Source organism: Somniosus microcephalus, chromosome 27 (assembly GCF_052327205.1).
Source record: "Somniosus microcephalus isolate GS21.2 chromosome 27, FLI_Smic_1.0, whole genome shotgun sequence".
NCBI lineage: Eukaryota > Metazoa > Chordata > Chondrichthyes > Squaliformes > Somniosidae > Somniosus > Somniosus microcephalus.
In genome coordinates, this window is record NC_141013.1 from 41580876 (window position 1) to 41604923 (window position 24048).

At 46.5% G+C, this 24048-nt stretch overlaps 2 protein-coding genes across 5 annotated transcripts in view; both read right to left on the minus strand.

Annotated features, from left to right (window-relative positions):
- Positions 1 to 24048, minus strand: part of cemip (cell migration inducing hyaluronidase 1) — a 247262-nt gene that overhangs the window by 144045 nt on the left and 79169 nt on the right. The gene's annotated exons all lie outside the window — the stretch shown is intronic.
- LOC147100145 (cell surface hyaluronidase CEMIP2-like) overlaps positions 1 to 24048 on the minus strand; it is a 114732-nt gene that overhangs the window by 13071 nt on the left and 77613 nt on the right. For all 4 annotated transcript variants that reach the window (XM_085968880.1, XM_085968881.1, XM_085968879.1 and 1 more), the window contains 3 exons: positions 17113 to 17295; positions 13038 to 13260; positions 5555 to 5656 (listed from right to left, as the gene is read on the minus strand). In XM_085968880.1, coding sequence (XP_085825006.1) covers positions 5555 to 5656; positions 13038 to 13260; positions 17113 to 17295 — 508 coding nt within the window. The remainder of the gene's footprint in view (positions 1 to 5554; positions 5657 to 13037; positions 13261 to 17112; positions 17296 to 24048) is intronic.

Sequence of the window (24048 nt, forward strand, 5' to 3'; positions counted from 1 at the left end):
TTACTGGATATTTAAGGACAGTAAAACCATACTCACTTGCTAAGTTCATCCGCCAGGAATAGTGGTTCATTTTTTGACACCATTTGCTCAGCTTTCCCATGGTTGGCAAACATAGAAACATAGAAGATAGGAGCAGGAGTAGGCCATTCGGCCCCTCGAGCCTGTTCCACCATTTAATGAGATCATGGCTGATCATCCAAATTCAGTACCCTGTCCCTGCTTTCTCCCCATATCCCTTGATCCCTTTAGCCTTAAGAAATATATTTAACTCCTTCTTGAATATATTTAATGAATTGGCCTCAACTGCCTTCTGTGGTAGAGAATTCCACAGGTTCACCACTTTCTGGGTGAAGAAATTCCTCCTCATCTCTGTCCTAAATGGCTTACCCCTTATCCTTAGACTGTGACCCCTGGTTCTGGACTCCCCTGCCATCGGGAACATCCTTCCTGCATCTAGTCTGTCTAGTCCTGTTAGAATTTTATAAGTTTCAATGAGATCCCCTCTCATTCTTCTAAACTCTAGCGAATATAAGCCTAATCGACCCAATCTCTCCTCATACGTCATTCCTGCCATCCCAGGTATCAGCCTGGTGAATCTTCGCTACACTCCCTCCATGGCAAGAACATCCTTCCTCAGATAAGGCGACCAAAACTGCACACAATACTCAAGGTGCGGTCTCACCAAGGCCCTGTACAACTGCAGCAAGACATCCTTGTTCCTGTACTCAAACCCTCTCACTATGAAGGCCAACATACCATTTGCCTTCTTAACCGCCTGCTGCACCTGCATGCTTACCTTCAGTGACTGGTGCACAAGGACACCCAGGTCTCGCTGCACTTTCCCTTTTCCCAATCTACTGCCGTTCAGATAATACTCTGTCTTCCTGTTTTTGCCACCGAAGTGGATTACCTCGCATTTATCCACATTATACTGCATTTGCCATGCATCTGCCCAATCACCCAACCTGTCCAAATCATACTGGAGTTGCTCTGCATCCTCCTCACAGCACACACTCCCACCCAGCTTTGTGTCGCCTGCAAACTTGGAGATATTACATCTAGTTCCCTCGTCTAGATCATTTATATATAGTGAATAGCTGGGGTCCTAGCACCGATCCCTGCAGTACCCCACTAGTCATTGCCTGCCACTCGGAAAAAGACCCATTTATTCCAACTCTGCTTCCGGTCTGCCAACCAGTTCTCTATCCAAGTCAGTACCTTGCCCCCAATCCCATGTGCTTTAACTTTGCACGCTAATCTCTTATGCGGGACCTTATCGAAAGCCTTCTGAAAGTCCAAATACACCACATCCACTGGTTCTTCCTTATCTATTTTACCAGTTACATCCTCAAAAAATTCCAGTAGATTAGTCAAGCATGATTTACCTTTTGTAAATCCATGTTGACTTTGTCCAATCCTGTCACTGTTTTCCAAATATGGACTTTAGACACATCACCACTGGTGGAAATATTAACTGAAAGATTTCTATCATGACAAGTAGTCTACGGTCAGGTCACTTGTACCTCATCTGAATTTGAACAGGTCAGTACCGACATTGTGCCTTGGATGCTTTGGCAGAACAGAAGGAATCGTGGATGGACTTTTCCTCTCCTTTGCGCTCTCTGCTCCTGTTGATTTCTTCAAGATACTTGCTCCAACTATATCTTGCTCTTTGCATTCTTAGAATCCTTGGCCTCGTGTGCATACACCCTCCAGCATTTTAAAGGGCAGTGATGTAGGAATCACCAGCCAAGTACCTTTTAGTAGTGCTCCAACTAAAACCCTCCGCTTCCTGCCATGGCCCAGTACAGTACCAGCCTGCTATCTAGCCTTGATTTTTCCAAAGGTCCCGGTGTACTCAATCCATGGTCAGCTTACAGATCTCAGCTTCTTGAAACTTGTTCCCTCTTCTATCCTATTGCGGTCACCAGAATGCTTTGTAGAATGTCCGCCACATACGAGTTCGTCTCCACGAGGAATCTTCGATCTGCCTCAGTCCCTGCCGATACTGGAAGTCATGCGGAGGCACCTTCTGACAATCAGGGATTTAGTATGCGAGAAATTATATGCTAGAATCTCAAGGTGTAGATGAAGCATTTATGTGCCAGAATGTTCGAGGGTTCTGATGTAGGGAATCACCAGACGAGTGCCTTTTAATAATTCTGCAACTGGAACCTGCTCCTTGGTGGCAGAGGTCACAGGGTTGGGCGGTGTTGGCCACCTTGACCATTTCTCTGGCTTTACTGAGGCTGAATTGATCTGGTTGGCTGGCGTGGAAACTGGTCATTTATCAGTTTTAAACATTGTCCCTTCTATTACAGATTTATGCTTGGTCCTCCCATTTGGTCCTTGACAAGCTACCATAATTTCCTCCGATCTTCAGGTAATAATGAATCGCCATCCACCAGAATGACACTGGGCCCAGAGGGTTAAACGAGGAGGACAGGTTGCATAAGCTTGGCTTGTATTCCCGAGTCCAGAAGGCCGAGGGCGTGATTTAATGAGGTATTTAAAATGATGAAAGGATTCAAGAGTAGATACAGAGAACCTATTCCCTCTCATGGGGCAATCCAGAACAAGGGGGCACAATCTTAAAATTAGAGCTCGGCCATTTAGGAGTAAAATCAAGAACCACTTTTTCCCCACAAAGGGTAGTGGAAATCTGGAACTTCTTCCCCCAAAAGGCTGCGGGTGCTGGGGTTGTAATCGAAATTTTCAAGGCTGAGATCGACAGATTTTTGTTGGGTGAGGGTATCAAGGGACATGGAGCAAAGACGGATCAATGGGGTTGAGGTACAGATCAGCCATGATCTGATTGAATGACAGACCGTGCTCGAGGGGCTGAATGGCCTCCTCCTGTTCCTATACTTGCCCCATAGCACAAGGGTTCTATTAGAACAGACAAATGCTGGATACTAGCAGCAGTAACACTTTTCCTATATGCTTCTCTTATACTTTCCATCTGTTCCTCTCCCTTCCTCCAGCACCGTCCCCACCACTTCACTTGTAACCTGCCCTGCCACCCCACCCATCCACCCCCGCCCAAGCCTGCACTGGTTCCCCCTCTATTTACGATCAATCAGAATTCCCCCTCCTAACATTAGAAATAGGAGCAGGAGTCGGCCATTTGGCCCTTCGAGCCTGCTCCGCCATTCAATAAGATCATGGCTGGTCTTCTACCTCATCTCCACTTTCCTGAACTATCCCCATATCCCTTGATTCCCTTAATATTCAAAAATCCATCGATCTCTGTCTTGAATATACTCAACGACTGAGCCTCCACAGCCCTCTGGGGTAGAGAATTCCAAAGATTCACCAGCCTCTGAGTGAAGAAATTTCTCCTCATCTCAGTCCTAAATGGCCGGCCCCTTATTCTGAGACTGTGACCCCTGGTTCTAGACTCCCCAGCCAAGGGAAACATCCTCCCTGCATCTACTCTGTCAAGCCCTGTAAGAATTTTGCATGTTTCAATGAAATCACCTTAACCTTAACATTGCAGACAACTGACATACTGTATAACCTTTTTATCAAACTCTGAGCATCTGTAATGAGTCGTTTAAAGAACCTCTCCGGCAGGTCTGAGGAGTCCAGCTGCTCGGTGGTGATCGGCGGTGGGCTGTTAGTGGGAAATGAAAACATTCAGGCTGCGCTGGGAAACCTGCCATCAGAATTCTTGGATGCAGCTTCCATCTTTCCAAACACATCCTGAATTTAGCTGGACCATCCCATCAGTGCACCCAGGAACTTCAGGAGAAGATTCTCCACACACAACTCAACCAAGCAGGAGGAGGAAGCAGATCATCGGGAACTAATCAGGATCTTTTTGCATATGCTCAGTGGAAACCACAGTGCCATACCATGCATTGTTGTAGCACTCATAAATCACTTAATATCGCAACAACTGCCTGAAATTAAGTCACAGTTGTAATATAGAAAGAAAGACTTGCATTTCTATAGCGCCTTTCCCAATATCAGGATGCTCCAAAGTGCTTGAAGTACTTTTGAAGTGTAGTCACTGTTGTAATGTGGGAAAACACGACTGCCAATTTGCGCACAGCAAGCTCCCTCAAATGAAGTAAATGGCCAGATAAATTGATTTTAGTGACGTTGGTTGAGGGATAAATATTGGCCAGGACACCAGGAAAAACTCCCCAGCTCTTCTTCGAAATAGTGCCGTGGGATCCTTTAGTCCACCTGAGAGAGCAGACGGGGCCTCGGTTTAACATCTCATCCAAGGACAAAAATGCAAGGCAAGAGAATAGAATCAATAAATGATCAATACTAGCATTTGTAATTGCTAACTAAATCTTCACACTCAAAAATCCAGGTTTGTGTTCATATAATCAGTGCCTGGAATTTCTGCAGCAGATCCCCAACTGTTCAAAAGATCCCTGCAGAATCTCAAAGCTCAGATCTGTTATTAATTTGCACACTTGAAATAGTGTTAGTTCAAACTTTTGCCTTATTTGTTCTTGAGACGTGGACAATGCTAGCAAGGTACAGGAAACTCTCTGGTATCCGGCACTGACGGGACCGAGCTGTTGCCGTTCCATCAAAACTGCCGGAGAAACCAGCGCTAATGTTAAAACATACGGAGCTTCTGAGCTCCGTGTGAAGCAAGAAACCCTGTTGCAGCTTCAAAACAGTCGGCGTAGCTTGCAAGCGTCTCTGTAGCTAAGCAACAGCTTCAGCTAGACCTTGCAGAGCCACGACTGGAGAAAAAAAGCAACGAGAAGTAAAAAAAACTTATCTGAACCGACTTCTGAATTTTGCCGGTGGATAGAGCTTTCCGGACATTTAACCTCCGGTTAAACGAAAGTTTCCTGTAGTTGACATGAATCAGTCATTCATGAAAGAAAGACTTATGAAATAATACTGAGTGGCCTATGGGTGGCGCTGTCCAGGGAGAGTATAAATACTCGGGCACGGGCCTAGCTTGCACAGGACATTCTTAACAGGAACTAGTGAAGGACACAACTAGACCTCCATGTTGTAAAACAGTTGATTAAAGCTTTGTTTAACGCTTAGACCAAGTGCCTAGTAGTATTTACTGCCCATTCCTAGTTGCCTTGAGGGCATTAAGAGTCAATAACGCAGAGTGGGGCTGGAGTCACGAGTAAGCCAGGCTGGGTGGCAGGTCCCCTACTCTCGAATCACCCCACCAATTACCAGATTTGTTAACTTCAGTTCCTCAGCTCGCCATGATGGATTCAAACTCACCAGCGCTGGGTTGCTAATCCAGAACCCTAACCACGAGACTACCATACCCGCAACTGACTTCCCCATCATCATAAAATGCAAATTGTTGTTGAGCCCGAGATCTGTTGAACATCGTTTGGTTGCTAATAAGCCGTTTCCACAATACGAGATCAATTCAGGTTAAAAAGTAGTTCTTTACTCATATTGATGGGTTTAATTGTGTATCAAAATATTTTGACAAGATAGTTAAATGAAATTCCAGACAGGTAATTCTTTTGTCCTTTTTGGATATACCTTTAAAGCTCTAATTTGAAGAGAAAGTAAAATTCAAAATTAACCAACTTACTACCATTACCTTAATGAAAGCGAATTTATGTCCATTTTGTATGTCTCTTCTACTCTGTGACTGTATCTGGACTCTGATGTACGTTCTGTGTGGATCACTCGTGATAGCAACCTGGGATACAACAGAAATTTATTTAAAACCATGCAATGCTTGATATCATAAAGAACATTTAGTGTATTCACTTGTAACTAGAAAACAAACTGGGAAATAAATAGGCCTCTGATTTCTGACACCTTTCACAGATAAAAAGTAGGTAACACACACTTAACGCAGAATTTCTCCCTTTCTCAGCACACTAAGGAATCTCCTGTCACACTGCCTACAGTAAGCCAAAGGAGTGCCGGGTTCTTTTGCCGACACCCCGCTCCCTGGTGGCCCAGCTGGGCCCCGGTTCGCGCTGCGCAAGGCTCCTCCCCTTTAATAAGGGGAGGGATGCCTGCAGTACCGCAGTGAGACGTGCCAGTGCAGGTGGCGCTGCGGCACATAGCGCCACGATATTGGGCTGGAGTGCCCCAAGAGGGAGGGGGAGCCCTTGCAGTAGCGCCCCGCCTCCTGCTTGGGGCGCTACCATTGAATTTCAGGCGCGGGGGCACTAACTTTTTCGGGGCGCTAAAAATAGCGTCCCGGTGAAGTTAGTGCACCAAAGGGGGCGCCAGCCAATTTTTGCCCCAAGGTCTTTTACGCGGAGGTGGATCTGGTTGGGCGTTTGTTACTATAGGTGGGAGGATGTGGTTTGTAAGGATTTGGGTGGAGTGCAGGTTTAGATGGCGGTTTGGAGGAAGCGAGGAGTTGTAGGAATTGCGAGTACCAGTAAGAAAAATATTGAGGATTTTTTGGCAGATAGTTGGTAAGTGAGGAATAGCAGTGAAGGGGAAGGGTAGTGGGGAGCTGGTAGATGGGTGGAGGACGTAATGGGGTGCTGAGGGGGTTAGAGGAGAGAGGAGATTAGAGTTCTTTGAGGATGTAACTAGTGGAGTAGACAAAGGATAACCGGTAGATGTGGTGTATCTGGATTTTCAGAAGGCCTTCAATAAGATCCCACACAAGAGGTTGGTGAACAAAATTAGGGCTCATGGAATTGAGAGTAATATACTAGCATGGATTGAGAATTGGTTAACAGACAGAAAACAAAGAGTAGGGATAAACGGGTCTTTTTCAGGATGGCAGGCTGTGACTAGTGGGGTACCGCAAGGATCGGTGCTTGGGCCCCAGCTATTCACAATCTATATCAATGATTTGGATGAGGGGACTAAATGTAACATTTCCAAATTTGCTGATGATACAAAGCTAGGTGGCAGTGTCAGTTGTGAAGAGGATGTGAAGAGGCTTCAAGGGGATCTCAACAGGCTCAGTGAGTGGGCGAGAACATGGCAGATGGAATATAATGTGGATAAATGTGAAGTTATCCACTTTGGTAGAAAAAACAGAAAGGCAGAGTATTTCCTAAATGGTGAAAGATTGGAGAATGCAGATGCTCAAAGGGACCTGGGTGTTCTTGTACATAGTCACTGAAAGTGAATGTGCAGGTGCAGCAAGCCATTCGGAAGGCAAATGGTATGCTGGCTTTCATTACAAGAGGATTTGAGTACAGGAGTAAAGAAGTCTTATTCCAATTATATAAGGCCTTGGTGAGACCACACCTGGAGTACTGTGTACAATTTTGGTCTCCTTACCTAAGGAAGGATATACTTGCCACAGAGGGAGTGCAACGAAAGTTCACGAGATTGATTCCTGGGATGGTGCGACTGTCGTATGAGAAGAGATTGAGTAAACTAGGCCTGTATTCTCTTGAATTCAGAAGAGTAAGAGGGGATCTCATTGAAGCATACAAAATTATGCTTTTGTATGCTTCAATGTTTCCCTTGGCTGGGGAATCTAGAACCAGGGGCCACAGCCTCAGGATAAAGGGTAGGCCATTCAGGACTGAGATGAGAAGAAATTTCTTCACAGAGGGTGGTAAATCTTTGGAATTCTCTACCCCAGAGGGCTGTGGAGGCTCAGTCATTGGGTATATTCAAAACAGAAGTCGATAGATTTCAGACTTGTAAGGGCCTCAAGGGATACGACGATAGGGCCAGTGAATGCAGTTGAGGTAGAAGATCAGCCATGATCTCATTGAATGGCGGAGCAGGCTTGAAGGGCCTGCTCCTGCTCCTATTTCTTATGTTCTAGAAGCTGGCAGAGTGGGACACGGAGATCTTGATGTGAAGAAACAAGTGGTTTGAAATAAGAAAGAAGTTCCGCACAAAAAAAATTAAACGGGGAACAGGCCTACAGGGGAAATATCAGCAGACAAGAAAAAGCACTTAGAAGAAAAAGACTGGGAAACAGAAAAACATAGCATGTAAATGGGGTTTAAAAAGCAGCTCAACAAGCTGGGAACAGGGCTTCAAAAAGGAGTGGGATCAGAAATGGAAATAAAATAAAAAGACAGTTACAGACTGGGAACTGGACTTTGAAAATAAAAAGAACCAGGAAACAAAAAATAAACAGCAAAATAAGGCCTTCGGAAAAAAAAAAGAAGAAAGCAGGCTTTGAAAAAGACCATGAGCCTTCAGAATAAAGAAATCGAAGAGAGAAGGAGAGAGTTGGAGAAAAATTACCAACAGTGAGCCACTGCTGGACTTGAGCCATCTCATGCAACGGAACTAGGAGGACAAGGTCATCTGATCCTCTCCGGCCAATGACCGTAAGTAAAGGTTCGTGCCACAGCACCACCTAGCTGGGAGATTCGGCTAGGACGTCCGAATCACCAACATTGAAATAAACAGGAAGATTGATGTATTACAGCAACAATGTGGAACACTGTAGGAAGCATCGGACCGAGCGGTCAGAGTGGGAGTGGAGTAAAGAATTTAAAGTGACAGGCGACCGGAAGCTCAGGGTCACGCTTGCAGACTGAACGGAGGCATTCAGCAAAGTGATCACCCAATCTGTGTTTGGTCTCCCCAGTGTAGAGGAAACTGGAATTGTGAGCAGCGAATACACTACACTAAATTGAAAGGAGTACAAGTAAATCGCTGTTTCACCTGGAAGGAGTGTTTGGGGCCCTGGACGGTGGGAAGGGAGGAGGTGAAAGGGCAGGTGTTGCTTCTCCTGCGCTTGCACGGGAAGGTGCCGTGGAAAGGGCAGCAGGTGTTGCAGGTGATGGAAGAGTGGACCAGCGTGTCGGGGAGGGAAGACTCCCATCGGAATGCTGAAAGGAGTGGGGAGGGGAAGACGTGTTTGGTGGTGGCATCGTGCTGGAGGTGCCGGAAATGGCGGAGGATGATCCGTTGAATGTGAAGGCTGGTGGGGTGGAAGGTGAGGACAAGGGGAACTCTATCGTGGTTCTGGGAGGAAGGGGAAGGGGTGAGAGCAGAAGCGCGGGAAATGGGACGGACACGGTCGAGGGCCCTGTCAACCACAATGGAGAGGAATCCTCGGTTGAGGAAAAAGGAAGCCTTATCGGAATGTGTGAAAGGTCAGAACAGATGCAACAGAGACAGAGAAACTGGGAGAATGGAATAGAGTCTTTACAGGAAGCAGGTGGGAGGAAGTGTAATCAAGGTATCTGTGAGAGTCAGTGGGCTTATAGTAGATATTGGTTGACAGTTTATCCCCAGAAATGGAGACACAGAAGTCGAGGAAGGGAAGGGAAGAGTTGAAAAATGGACCATGTGAAGGTGAGGTAGGGGTGGAAATTTGAAGCAAAGTTGATAAGATTTTCCAGTTCGGGGCAAGAGCAGGAACAGCACCGATACAGTCATCAATGTATCGGAAAGAAGTGAGGGAGGGCACCTGGGTAGGACTGGAACAAAGAACGTTCCACGTATGGCAGACACGTTTAAATGAGCAGCTCATAAGAGGAGCAGTTGTTAATACTTTAAATGTGAGACTTGCCTGAAAAGCAGCTTTGAGAATTTAATCTCCAGTTTCTTTCAAAGTCTTTTGGAAAAAAGACAAAGCTCATAAATCCTCGCCGGATGAGGGGACATATTCTTAACTTAAGTCAGAAAGTTACTCATGCATACCAGGAAATTCTACAAATTGTAGATGCTCAGAATGTAAAGATGTGGTTCTAAACTCTTTCAACTGTTCTGGGGGGAAATATCCAGTCAAAGCCAAGGTTATTGAGAGAGGCTGAGGTCCTGAAGTAGAAACTTTAAGGTGCAATGGGTAAATTTGATCACATTAATGTGAAATAAGAACATAAGAAATAGGAGCAGGAGTAGGCCATTCGGCCCTTCGAGCCTGCTCCGCCATTCAATAAGATCATGGCTGATCTTCTGCCTCAACTCCATTCACCGGCCCTATCGCCATATCCCTCGATGCCTTTATTAGTCAGAAATCTATCAACTTCTGTCTTGAATATACCCAATAACTGAGCCTCCACAGCCCTCTGTGGCAGAGAATTTCAAAGATTCACCACCCTCTGTGAAGAAATTTCTTCTCATCAGTCCTGAATGGCCTACCCTTTATCCTGAGGCTGTGGCCCTTGGTTCTAGACCCCCCAGCCAAGGGAAACATTCTCCCAGCATCCATCTTATCAAGCCCTGTAATAATTTTGTATGCTTCAATGAGATCCCCTCTCATTCTTCTGAATTCAAGTGAATACAGGCCTAGTTTACTCAATCTCTTCTCATACGACAGTCCTGCCATCCCAGGAATCAATCTCGTGAACCTTTGTTGCACTCCCTCTATGGCAAGTATATCCTTCCTTAGGCAAGGAGACCAAAATTGTACACAGTGCTCCAGGTGTGTGGGTTTTTAAAAAAAAATGTAAAACCTTATTTTGGCAATAGATATTTCAGCTGCTGCAACAATTACAGCAGACAATTTTTTTTCATGAAACATTGGTGACTTGATTGGTTCACCGACAAAGTGCGACACTGAAATATTGACAGAAGTTTCTTAATTATAAAATGTTGAGGTAAAAAAGGTGCAACTCAAAAATCGTGACACAGGAAGGAAGGTAAATACAGGGCCTTGGTGAGACCACAGCTTGAGCATTGTGTGCAGTTTTGGTCGCCTTATCTGAGGAAGGATGTTCTTGCCATGGAGGGAGTGCAGCGAAGATTCACCAGGCTGATACCTGGGATGGCAGGAATGACGTATGAGGAGAGATTGGGTCGATTGGGCTTGTACTCGCTGGAGTTTAGAAGAATGAGAGGGGATCTCATTGAAACTTATAAAATTCTAACAGGACTAGACAGACTAGATGCAGGAAGGATGTTCACGATGGCGGGGGAGTCGAGAACCAGGGGTCACAGTCTAAGGATAAGAGGTAAGACATTTAGGACAGAGATGAGGAGGAATTTCTTCACCCAGAGAGTGGTGAACCTGTGGAATTCTCTGCCACAGAAGGCAGTAGAGGCCAATTAATTAAATATATTCAAGAAGGAGTTGGATATATTTCTTAAGGCTAAAGGGATCAAGGGATATAGGGAGAAGGCAGGGACAGGGTACTGAATTTGGATGATCAGCCGTGATCGCATTGAATGGCGGAGCAGGCTCGAGGGGCCGAATGGCCTACTCCTGCTCCTATCTTCTATGTATCTATGTGGATCGGAATAGAGACAGATTTACAAAATTAAGTTGGTTTAGCATATTCAAAGGAATTTGTTCTATTTCTGACCAGTTGCTCCGGCCAAATATTTTAAATAAAACATGTACAACAGCTGCCACAATATTTTACTATCATATTTGAACACAGCGCTGTTAAGTGCCAGCATTTATCAAAAGCTTCGTGATCCAAAGACTGGTTAGAGAAAAATATTCTCATCATGTCAAACTACAGCTACAGTGACATCATGTTACAATCCGTCAAACATTCCTATCAGTAGAAGCTAGAACAGCGAGTCCAAGTCTTCAGGCTGAGCCACACAATGGCAAGTTCAGTTTTACATTGGGATTTAATACAGTTAAAGCGCATTTGCAGAAAGGTCATTATTTTGCAGTTATGCAATACTTGGAACATCAAAAGCACCTCAGGGTTGTTGGTGAAGCCAACATTAAGGAAAATCAAGTGAACCTACGTTATAAACAAGTAAGATAAATTCACCAATCTCCTGGACTCCTGGTGTGGAGCCATGTCCAATGGGAGCCGGAGTCAGAGAATCCAGGAAACAGTATCGGACTGTATCTCGGATCTGCTCTGAGCGTCAGTCCCCTCTGGGAGTGAGTGATTGTCGAATTTACACTCATGTTGCCTCTAAAAATTTTGTGATCTTGTTTTGAATATCACCATTGTATTCCAATAATCCTCTTTAACCTAAAGGCATTTCACTCTTATAGAAACATAGAAGATAGGAGCAGGAGTAGGCCATTCGGCCCCTCGAGCCTGCTCCGCCATTCAATGCGATCATGGCTGATCATCCAAATTCAGTACCCTGTCCCTGCCTTCTCCCCATATCCCTTGATCCCTTTAGCCTTAAGAAATATATCCAACTCCTTCTTGAATATATTTAATGAATTGGCCTCAACTGCCTTCTGTGGTAGAGAATTCCACAGGTTCACCACTCTCTGGGTGAAGAAATTCCTCCTCGTCTCTGTCCTAAATGGCCTACCCCTTATCCTTGGAATAGGGGGCATTAGATCACTTACTGATAATTACTGTACATGAGAACTAAGGTACAGTCAATAAAGGTTCTCTGAACAACTAATGGTGTATTGGTAATATTTAAAAAGCAAAATAAGAAGGTGCATAATCCTTCACAACTCACACGATGGAGAGTGTGTTCACTCGAAGGTGAACTTTCCTGGCCCTGTGACTGGGCGCAGCGATTACAGGAAAGTTGTGTGCAGAGGGCCATACACCCATAAAGGAGCCCACCCCACCTTCCTCTCCATTTAAATTAAAGGAAGGAAAATCAGGCAGGGTCCATTACGGCTTTACACTCCACCCTGTCCAATTTCCCTGTATTCGTAGAAACACAAGAACAGGGGGAAGGTCATCCAGCCTGTTCCGCAATTCAATCCGATCATGGCTGATCTGTATCTCAGCTCCATTTACCTGCCATTGCTCCATATCCCTTAACCCAAAATAATCTTCTGATCTCAGTCTTGAACACTTCAATTGACCCCTAGCATCCACAGTCTTTTGGGGGAGAGTTCCAGATTTCCACCACCCTTTGTGTGACGAGGTGCTTCCCGATTTCACTCCTGCAAGACCCGGCTCGAAGATTGTATCCCCTTGTTCTGGATTCCCCCACCAGAGGAAAGTGTTTCTCTCTATCTATCCTATTAAATCCCTTTGTCATTTTAGTGAGGGTTAGATCACCCTTCGACATTCTAAACTCAAGGGGACACCAGGCACGTTTAAGCAACCTGTCCTCATAATTTAACCCTTTAAGCCCCGGTATCATGCTGCACAATCTGCACTGCACCCCCTCCAAGGCCAATATATCCTTCCTGAGCTCCAGTGCCCCAGGCACAGGGCCAGGAAAGACACACTCTCCCCCCGCCCACACTGTGTTTCATGATAAGTGGACACTCAATGTGGACAGCGTACCTGCGGGGCTCCACACTGACTGCAAGGAGTAGTTACTCGCCCAGTGAGAGTTAGGAGATGGGCCGGCACGCTGCTGTGTCTCATGGAGTAGCCCCTCTGCCAGCAGTCGCTGGTTCCCCAGTTGATGATGTGCGCCAAGATCTTCACCCGCTCACAGCCGTGTTTGGAGCAGTAACTGTGACCTTTCCGAACATGTTTTGCTTGAAGGATAATAAAAAGAATCCTAATAGGAACCAAGAAAATTGAAGCGAGCCGTGGAATAAATCATTATTGGCACAAACTCAGCAAACTACAGACTGTGAAACACACTAAGTGACAGACGGGAGGCAGCAATTGGACCTCGTTGGACCCGTTTTTACAGGTGTAAAATGGGCACAATTTCAGAGACCAATGCCCCGTGCCAATGGATGTCTGAAAGCTGTCAGACCCAATATTGGGTTGAGCCATTTTTCAGATCTCCCTGGCAGCAGCCTAAAGCAGGCATCGACTCCTTGCATATGCAAATGAGGGGTAAAGGGCTTCCCCTGTCAGAGGCCTCCAGCTTGCAGGAAGTCCAACCCTGCGGTTGGGCTGATTTCTCCCCGAGACTCCTGATGTTTGTGTGCCTTGGTGTATGAATGACTCGCTGCTTACTCCTGAAATCACTCAGGGGTATCACTCTTCCCCACAGTGCTGTCTGATCCCCCCGTCAGATGTTTCTCCACATACCTCAGGGCCTCCCACTGTTTCTGACTCATCAGCCGCAGCCAATCTCTGTGTCCCAGCTCCCACGTCGAGCTCCTGCCACTTGAGGCTTCAGCCCCTTTCTCCCACCCACACTCCCGCCTCCCAGGCACCAGCTCCTGGATCACGGTCTCGCCTTTTCTCCCACAGCCCAGGTCTCAGACTCTTGGGTTCTCAGAACTCCGGCCCCCTGACCAAATGGTCCCAACTGCTGGCAGTCCCTGCTATGCCCCAAAATCCAGCCACACTCCGAGTACTTATGGATCCAAACTCCCTCCGCCACGAATGCTGACAGGCCTCACAGCCCAGCTTCTGTGGGCAGTTCCTAGATCCCATTTACCTCTTCCCTCACTGCCCCAAGGCACCAGCTCTCCCAAGTCCCAGCTCACCCTCAATTCCAGACACTGTCTCCCTCAAGCCAACCGCAAAATGCACTTGCTTCCTCCTGGCTCCTATCCCCTCACTTTCTTCCCAGCCCCTGACTTTCTCGCGCCAGATGCTCGCACGCAGGCTTCTTGAACTCACCTGTGCCCCATCACACATTCGCCACCATCTTGCTGTATATCCCTGGGCTTTAAAAAGATGAGCTAGGAACTGCCGAACATGAGTGAGAATCAGAGAGAGTTTTAAAGACACAGAACAGAGAGACAGATGAAAGGAGAGACTTAGAGTAAAGGAGTTAGAAAAAGATTTGGCCCAAAACAGAGGGATATGAACATAAGAAATAGGAGCAGGAGTCGGCCATACGGCCCCTCGAGCCTGCTCCGCCATAGGGCCCCTCGAGCCTGCTCCGCCATTCAATAAGATCATGGCTGATCATCGACCTCAACTCCACTTTCCCGCCCGATCTCCATATCCCTTGATTCCCCATGAGTCCAAAAATCTATCGATCTCAGCCTTGAATATACTCCAAGACTCAGCATTCACAGCCCTCTGGGGCAGAGAATTCCAAAGATTCACAACCCTCTGAGTAAAGAAATTCCTCCTCATCTCGGTCTTAAATGGCCGACCCCTTATCCTGAGACTATGCCCCCTAGTTCTAGACACTCCAGCCAGGGGAAACAACCTCTCAGCATCTACCCTGTCAATCCCCTTCAGAATCTTGTATGTTTCAATGAGATCACCTCTCATTCTTCTAAACTCCAGAGAGTATCAGCCCATTCCACACAATCTCTCCTCATAGGACAGCCCTCTCATCCCAGGAATCAATCTAGTGAACCTTCGTTGTACCACCTCCAAGGCAAGTATATCCTTCCTTAGATAAGGAGACCAGAACTGTGCCCAGTACTCCAGGTGTGGTCTCACCAAGGCCCTGTACAATTGGAGCAAGACTTCCTTACTCTTATACTCCAACCCCTTTGCAATAAAGGCCAACATGCCATTTGCCTTCCTTATTGCTTGCTGTACCTGCATGCTAGCTTTCTGTATTTCTTGCACAAGGACACCCAAATCTCTCTGAACACCAACATTTGAAAGTTTCTCACCATTTAAAAAATATTCTGTTTTTCTATTCTTCCTACCAAAGTGAATAACCTCACATTTCCCTACATTATACTCCATCTGCCACCTTACTGCCCACTCACTCAGTCTATCTATATCCCTTTGCAGACTGTGTTCTCCTCACAGCTTACTGTCCCACCTAGCTTTGTATCATCAGCAAACTTGGATACATTACATTCGGTCCAGTCATCTAAGTCATTAATATAGATTGTAAATAGCTGAGGCCCCAACACTGATCCTTGCGGCACCCCACTAGTTACAGCCTGCCGACCTGAAAAAAATCCGTTTATCCCTACTCTCTGTTTTCTGTCTGTTAACCAATCCTCTATCCATGCTACTATATTACCCCCAAACCCATGAGCCCATATCTTATGTAATAAGCTTTTGTGTGGCACCTTATCAAATGCCTTTTGGAAATCCAAATATACTACATCCACTGGTTCCCCTTTATCTACCCTGCTAGTTACATCCTCAAAAAACATCACAATGAAAAACGTGTGTGCGTCATATACACAGACAGACAGAGACAGAGTAAGAGAGAGAGGGAGTGAGAGAAAGAGAGAGAGACACACACGGAGAGAGAGACACGAAGAAAGAGAGAGACACAGGGCGACGAGAGAGAGAGGGAGACAGAGAAAGCAAAAAGAGAGAGACAGAGAAAGAAAAAAAAGAGGAAAAAAGGAGGACACAAAGAATTAGAATGTACAAGGAGCAAAGAGGGGAGTTATAGGGAGAAAGGCATTTTAAAAAGTGTGTTTATAAGTAACACCATGGTCCGTTAATTTCCTCAGAGCTGCTCCCACTCCGCTGCCGTAGCCTTGCTGGAAATGTGACGGAAAACCTGTTTACGCACAAGGGCTTCTGTCGCACTTCTGCCAACATGAGCAGCTCCAAGGAAATTCCAGCACCATGGGGAGATATGGATTAAAAAAAAAAAAAATTGAGCTCCACATTTGTTCACCTATTTGTGTTTTTTGATCCTTGTCTCCATGCTTTTTATTTTACTTTTAATCTCTATTTTAAGCATTAACATTCTTCCGCTGCTTCCCTACTCGGAGCAACTTTTCAATGAAAGGTCGTCACTCTTGCAGCCTATGACAAGCCCAGATTCTGTGGGCTGACGAGGCTGGATTGTGGAGGGAGATTTTCCTGATCCTGCACTGGTTGTACCGATGGCCTGGACACAGGGAAATCGGGCAGCGAGGGGCGCACAACTGGAAAGGGATCCTCGCGCAGGACCAGCAAAATCCACCCCATCGCATCAACCCTTGATGTGAAACTTACGTCCAAACTAGGAAACGCTAACTGCGGAGGAGTAAGCTAGTTGGAGCCCTCCGCAACCCACATGAAAAAAAGAAGTCCGCAGCACTGAGGGATTAAGACAAGAAAACTAACAATGAGCAAGGGCTAATTTTGTGTTGAATCGACCTGAAACGTTGACTCGGTTTCTCTCTCCACAGGTGCTGGCTGACCTGCTAAGTATTTCCAGCATTTTCTGTTTTTATTTCAGATTTCCAGCATCTGCAGTGTTTTCCTTTTGTGCTTGAATGAGCAAGGGTTACCTGACTCCCCAAGCCCATTCCTGATGTAGGTTATGTACAGATCTTCAATTGGAGAAGATATCCATGCAGTCAAACCACTAACAGATACATTGGGGTAATGTTAACTCTGGGCGATGGTGTGAAATGGGCGATATTGAATTCGCCGTCCATTACAACACGTATTTAATTATAGGGAAAGTCAGGTGAGATGCATGATAAGCGGCTGATCCAACATCACCCATTTTACATCCCCCAAGAGTTAAAATTAACCCCATTGAGAGTCACAAGGTACAAATAACATGGAGACCTACCCTGAATCGCTGTCGAAGTAGTACAGACTCTTGTCTGGGTTTTTCTGCAGGATGTTGAAAGATGGTGCTGCTTTGTAGCGTTTCACACTGTGTACTCTGCCACTTGATCGTTGGTTTATGTCAGACATGACTTTAAAAACTGTTCCCTTGGGATAACAGAGGCCAACTTGGATCCAGTCACCTCTGCAATGATATTAGGAAGAACATATTTTGTTAGCTCCTCCAGTCAACCTGGCATTTGATTTTACATTTAAAAAAAACCACTTGAAACAAATTGTATTTTCTATTAAATAATAAATTGGAGGCAGAATACTAGCTACTCTCGTGAGATTGCTAAGTAAGGGTAACAGCGATGTCACTCAGTATTTCTGCTAACAGGAGAAGACACTTTCGTCCACCCTCCACTTTAGTGATCGGGTAATTGCACCCCAATGGAGGGAGGGGCAAGGACGGGGAAATCCCCAATCGTGCAGTGCAATGCCGTCTACTCTTAATTCATAGTCGCTTATTTCAAATTCCTTGGACAAGACAAAATGATTTATAATGATCAGCAGTTGCAGAAGCTTTTGACATTTAAAGGATGCTTTAATCCGCAGAGTATTTGGCAAAATACTGGTCTAGATCCGACAAGTCCAGAAAGTAATAAATCATATTTTTGCAGTGCATTTTAGCCAATGGGGGGGTTGTAACTCGCTACACAATTCCAACAATGGGAATGATGGGTCAGTGCAGTCTCTCGTGGGATTACACTGTAGGGTAACTTCACTGAACACTGGTCCCTTCTGGGGGCGCAGGATTGAAGAAAGCATAGGTCACAGAGAGGGCTGCAATGATATACCGTCAATTTGCCAATCCACGTTCCCTGTGCGCAACTCCACAGCACAGGTGTCAGTCTTGGGTCAGTGGTAGAACTCTCACCTCAAGGTCGAAAGTTCATGGGTTTAAGTCTCTCTCCAGACTTTGAACAGATAATCTAGGCTGACACTCCAGTACATTACAGAGGGAGTGCTGCACAGTCAAAGGTGCCGTCTTTCAGATGAGACATTAAACCGAGGTCCCATCTGCCTTCACAGGTGGATGTAAAGGATCCCATAGCACTACTTCAAAGAAGAATGGGACATTTTCGCCAGTATCCTGGCCAATATTTATCACTCAATCAACATCACGATGTAATTAGCTGGTCATTATCTCACTGCTGTTTGTGGGAGCTTGCTGTGCACAAACTGTCTGCTGCGTTTCCTACATTACAACAGTGACTACACTTTATTGGCTGTGAAGCACTGTGGGACATCCTGAGGTCATGAAAGGCGCTATATAATTGCATTCTCTCTTTTTTTTTTAAAGCAGTGAATTTAACCTCAGATGCACAACAGGCAACGCTGCGAGCCTAAGATTCACTTCATCCGAGAGAACAGGGGTTTCACATCACAGCCAAGTCTACCCCAGTAATTCACATTGGTAGAGCGGATGAACTGACTGATATACTGGTCCCAACAAGGCACAGGTCTCAAAGATGCCCAAAGTGGTACGCCTATTCAGTTGTTCATACTTTTCCCCTTCAATCACCAAGCAGAATTGTACGTTTTCACAGAGCAGGAGGGATCATCGCTGCTCCTTACTGTGAGACGTGGTGAACCATTTCCTCTCATTGTCTTAGATCCCCACCATTGTTGCTCTTAAATAGGTCACTAGGAAGTTGGTGAGGGACATTCCCCATCCCAGGAGAGAGAGCGATCACAGGGCGAGAGGTCGAGCCACTGTCCAGCAAATTCATCAGGCAACACGGCAGCACACCTGTGTCACCTACTGAAGCTGCCGTTACACCCACCTGAGCAGTGGGAGAGCGCGCGTTAAATAAGGCCGCTGTACTCACGCCAGCCATAGTAGACTGGTGCACACTGGCCATTCTGTTTTGCTTTAGAATACCGACAGCCACTTCTACACTTCTTCTTAGGCAGTCCCTCGGAACCGAGGATGACTTGCTTCCGCACCAAGAATGAGTTCTCAGGTGACTGATGAGTCCAATGCGGGACCTACAGTCTCTGTCACAGGTGGGGCAGACGGTGGTTGAAGGGGCGGGTGGGTGGGGTGCTTGGGTTGACGTGCGCTCCTTCCGCTGTTTGCGCTTGGCTTCCGCTTGCTCCAGGTGAAGAGATTCGAGGTGTTCGCCGCCTTCCCGGATGCTTCTCCTCCACTTTGTGCGGTCTTGGGCCAGGGATTCCCAGGTGTCGGTGGGGATGTTGCACTTTTTCAAGGAGGCTTTGAGGGTGTCCTTGAAGCGTTTCCTCTGCCCACCTGGGGCTCTCTTGCCGTGTCGGAGCTCCAAGCAGAGCGCTTGTTTTGGGAGTTTCGTATCGGCCAGGCGGACGATGTGGCCCATCCATCGGAGCTGATCGAGCGTGGTCTGCATCCCACATGACAGGCATGTCTGAGTAATGGCACTCAGCATCTGAGGGAACCAGAGTGCATGTGCAGCAAGATCGTGGCTGTGCACACGTTCAGATCCTTCACTCCTGGTGTGCGGCTTTGCTAGTGCCGAGTGTGGGTTGGGGAAGAAGTCGTTAGCCAGGCTCCGCACTGGGTGTGAAACCTCTATAAATGGCCCTTTTAAATCTACAGTCAGGTGCCAGTCTACCAGCCTAAGAAGCTTGATTTGCAGGTATTAGGTGTGTTAGGACACATGGTTAGAGGATTCTAAGCACTGGTTTTGGCTCCAGGTATTAGAGGAGTAGACTGTACTGCACTGTAGCAAGCGTGGGACAAACCGCACAAGGACTGTATGAGGTTGGTGTAAGGAAATATGGGTTTAGAAGGTATATGGGGAAATCGTCCAAAAGAATTAAAAATCACAGCCTTGCCTGGGACAGTGGATCCACCTTAAACTGCTGTTGATAATAAGCTTTTCCAGTCTAATGAGTGGTTAGACTCTCTCTTGTTGGAGATGGTCATTGCCTGGTACTTGTGTGGCGTGAATGTTATGTGCCACTTATCAGCCCAAGCTTGAATGTTGTCCAGATCTTGTTGCATGCGGGCATGAATAGCTTCATTATCTGAGGAGTTGTGAATGGAACGGAACACTGCAATCATCAGCCAACATCCGCACTTCTCACCTTATGATGGAGGGAAGGTCATTGATGAAGCAGCTGAAGATGGTTGGGCCTAGGACACTGTCCTGAGGAACTCCTGCAGTGATGTCCTGGGGCTGGACAATTGGCCTCACAACCATCTTCCTTTGTGTTAGGTATGACTCCAGCCAGTGGAGAGTTCTCCCCCAGATTCCCATTGACCTCAGTTTTTCTAGGGCTCCTTGATGCCACACTCGGTCAAATGCTGCCTTGATGTCAAGGGCAGTCACTCTCACCTCACCTGTAAAATTCAGCACTTTTGTGCATGTTTGGACGAAGGCTGTAATGAGGTCTGGAGTCGAGTGGTCCTGGCTGAACCCAAACTGAGCATCAGTGAGCAGGTTATTGGTGAGTAAGTGCTGCTTGATAGCACTGTCAACAACACCTTCCATCACTTTGCTGATGATTGCGAGTAGACTGATGGGGCAGTAATTGGCTGGATTGTCTTTGTCCTGCTTTTTGTGGACAGGACAGTTTTCCACATTGTTGGATAGATGCCAGTGTTGTAGCTGTACTGGAACAGCTTGGCTAGAGGTGCGGCTAGTTCTGGAGCACAAGTCTTCAGCACGACAGCCAGGATGTTGTTGGGGCCCATAGCCTTTGCTGTATCCAGTGCGCTCAACTGTTTGATATCATGTGGAGTGAATCGAACTGACTTGAGACTGGCTTCTGTGATGGTGGGGACCTCAGGAGGAGGCCGAAATGGATCATCAACTCGGCACTTCTGGCTGAAGATGGTTGCAAATGCTTCAGCCTCGTCTTTTGCACTCGCATGTTAGGCTGGGCTCCACCATCATTGAGGATGGGGATATTCATGGAGCCTCCTCCTCCCATTAGTTGTTTAATTGTCCACCACCATTCACGACTGGATGTGGTAGGGCTGCAGATCTTTGATCTGATCCATTGATTGTGGGATCGCTTAGCCCTGTCTATAGCATGCTGCTTCTGCTGTTTAGCATGCATGTAGTCCTGTGTTGTAGCTTCACCAGGTTGTCAACTCATTTTTAGGTACGCCTGCTGCTGCTCCTGGCATGCTCTTCTACACTCCTCAATGAACCAGGGTTGGTCCCCTGGCTTAATGGTAATGGTAGAGTGAGGGATATGCCGGGCCATGAGGTTAGAGATTGTGGTGGAATACAATTCTGCTGCTGCTGATGGCCCACAGTGCCTCATGGATGCCCAGTTTTGAGCTGGTAAATCTGTTCGGAATTGATCCCATTTAGCACGGTGGTAGTGCCACACAACACGATGGAAGGTGTCCTCAGGGTGAAAATGGGACTTCGTCTCCACAAGGACTGTGCGGTGGTCACTGCTACCAATACTGTCATGGACAGATACATCTGCGACAGGTAGATTGGCGAGGACGAGGTCAAGTAGGTTTTTCCCTCGTGTTGGTGTTCTCACCATCTGTTGCAGGCTCATTCTGACAGCTATGTCCTTCAATAGTGGTGCTACCGAGCCAATCTTGGTGATGGACATTGAAGTCCCCCACCCAGAGTACAGTCTGTGCCCTTGCTACCCGCAGTGCTTCTTCCAAGTGGTGTTCAATATGGAGGAGTATGGATTCATCAGCTGAGGGAGGGAGGTAGGTAGGTGGCAATCAGTAGGAGGTTTCCTTGTCCATGTTTGACCTGATGCCATGAGACTTCATGGGGTCCAGCGTCAATGTTGAGGATTCCCAGGGCTACTCCCTCCAGACTGTACACTACCGTGCCGCTACCTCTGGTGGGTATGTCCTGTCCACTGGATAGTGATGGAAGATTCTGGAACATTGGCTGAAAGGTATGATTCTGTGAGTATGACTATGTCAGGCTGTTGCTCGACTAGACTGTGGGACAGCTCTCCCAATTTTGGCACATCCCCAGAGATTAGTGAGGAGGACTTTGCGGGGTTGACTGGGCTGGGTGTGCCTTTGCCGTGTCCAAATCCAGTGCCTAAGGTCCTGAATTTAAATAAAGGGAACTATGATGGTATGAGACGCGAGTTGGGTAGGATTGATTGGGTAATGTCACTCAAAGGGTTGACGGTGGATAGGCAATGGTAAACATTCAAAGATCACATGGATGAACTACAGAATTTGTTTATCCCAGTTTGGCATAAAAATAAATCAAAAAAGGTGACTCAACCGTGGCTAACAAGGGAAATTAGGGATAACATAAGATCCAAAGAGAGGGCATATAAATTGGCCAAAAAAAGCAGCAAACCTGAGGATTGGGAGCAGTTTAGGATTCAGCAAAGGAGGACAAAGGGATTAATTAAGAGGGGGGAAATAGATTATGAAAGTAAGCTTGCAGGGAACATAAAAACTGACTGTAAAAGCTTTTATAGATATGTGAAGAGAAAAAGATTGGTGAAGTCAAGCATAGGTCCCTTGCAGTCAGAATCAGGGGAATTTATAATGGGGAACAAAGAAATGGCAGACCAACTAAATACATATTTTGGTTCTGTCTTCACAAAGGAGGACACAAATAACCTCCCAGAGATGTCGGGGAACATAGGGCAGCACGGTGGCATAGTGGTTAGCACTGTTGCCTCACAGCGCCAGGGACCCGGGTTCGAATCCGGCCTCGGGCGACTGTCTGTGTGGAGTTTGCACATTCTCCCCATGTTTGCGTGGGTTTCCTCCGGGTGCTCCGGTTTCCTCCCACAGTCCAAAGATGTGCGAGTTAGGTTGATTGGCTATGATAAATTGACCCTTAGTGTTAGGGGGGATTAAATACGTGGGGTTACGGGGATAGGGTGGGGTATGTGTTGGTGTAGGGGTTACGGGGATCGGGTGGGATATATGTCAGTGCAGGCTCGATGGGCCGAAATGGCCTCTATCTGCACTGTGGGGTTTCTGTGATTTCTGTAATAGGGTCTAATGAGGGGGAGGAACTGAAAGAAATCAGTATTTGTAGGGAAATGGTGTTGGGGAAGTTGACGGGATTGAAGGCCGATAAATCCCCAGGGCCTGATAATCTACATCCTAGGGTACTTAAGGAAGTGGCCCTGGAGATAGTAGATGCATTGCTGGTCATCTTCCAGAACTCGATAGACTCTGGAACAGTACCCATGGATTGGAGGGTAGCTAATGTTATCCCACTATTCAAAAAAGGTGGTAGAGAAAAAGCGGGGAATTATAGACCGGTAAGCCTGACATCGGTAGTGGGGAAAATGTTAGAGTCCATTATAAAAGATTTAATAGCAGAGCACTTGGAAAACACAGTGACAGGATCAGACAAAGTCAACATGGATTTACGAAAGGTAAATCGTGCTTGACTAATCTACTGGAATTTTTTGAGGATGTAACTGGCAAAATAGATAAGGGAGAACCAGTGGATGTGGTGTATTTGGACTTTCAGAAGGCTTTCGATAAGGTCCCGCATAAGAGATTAGCGTGCAAAATTAAGGCACATGGGATTGGGGGCAAGGTATTGACTTGGATAGAGAACTGGTTGGCAGATAGAAAGCAAAGAGTTGGAATAAACGGGTCGTTTTCCGAGTGGCAGGCAGTGACTAGTGGGGTACCGCAAGGATCGGTCCCAGGACCACAGCTGTTCACAATATATATTAATGATCTGGACGAGGGAATTGGATGTAATCTCTCCAAATTTGCAGCTGACACAAAGCTGGGTGGGAGGGTATGCTGTGAGGAGGATGTCGTGAAACTCCAGTACGATTTGGACAGGTTGGGTGATTGGGCAGAAACATGGCAAATGCACTATAATGTGGATAAATGCGAGGTTATCCACTTTGGTGGCAAAAACAGGAAGGCAGATTATTATCTGAATGGCACTAGATTGGGAGAAGGGGAAGTGCAATGAGACCT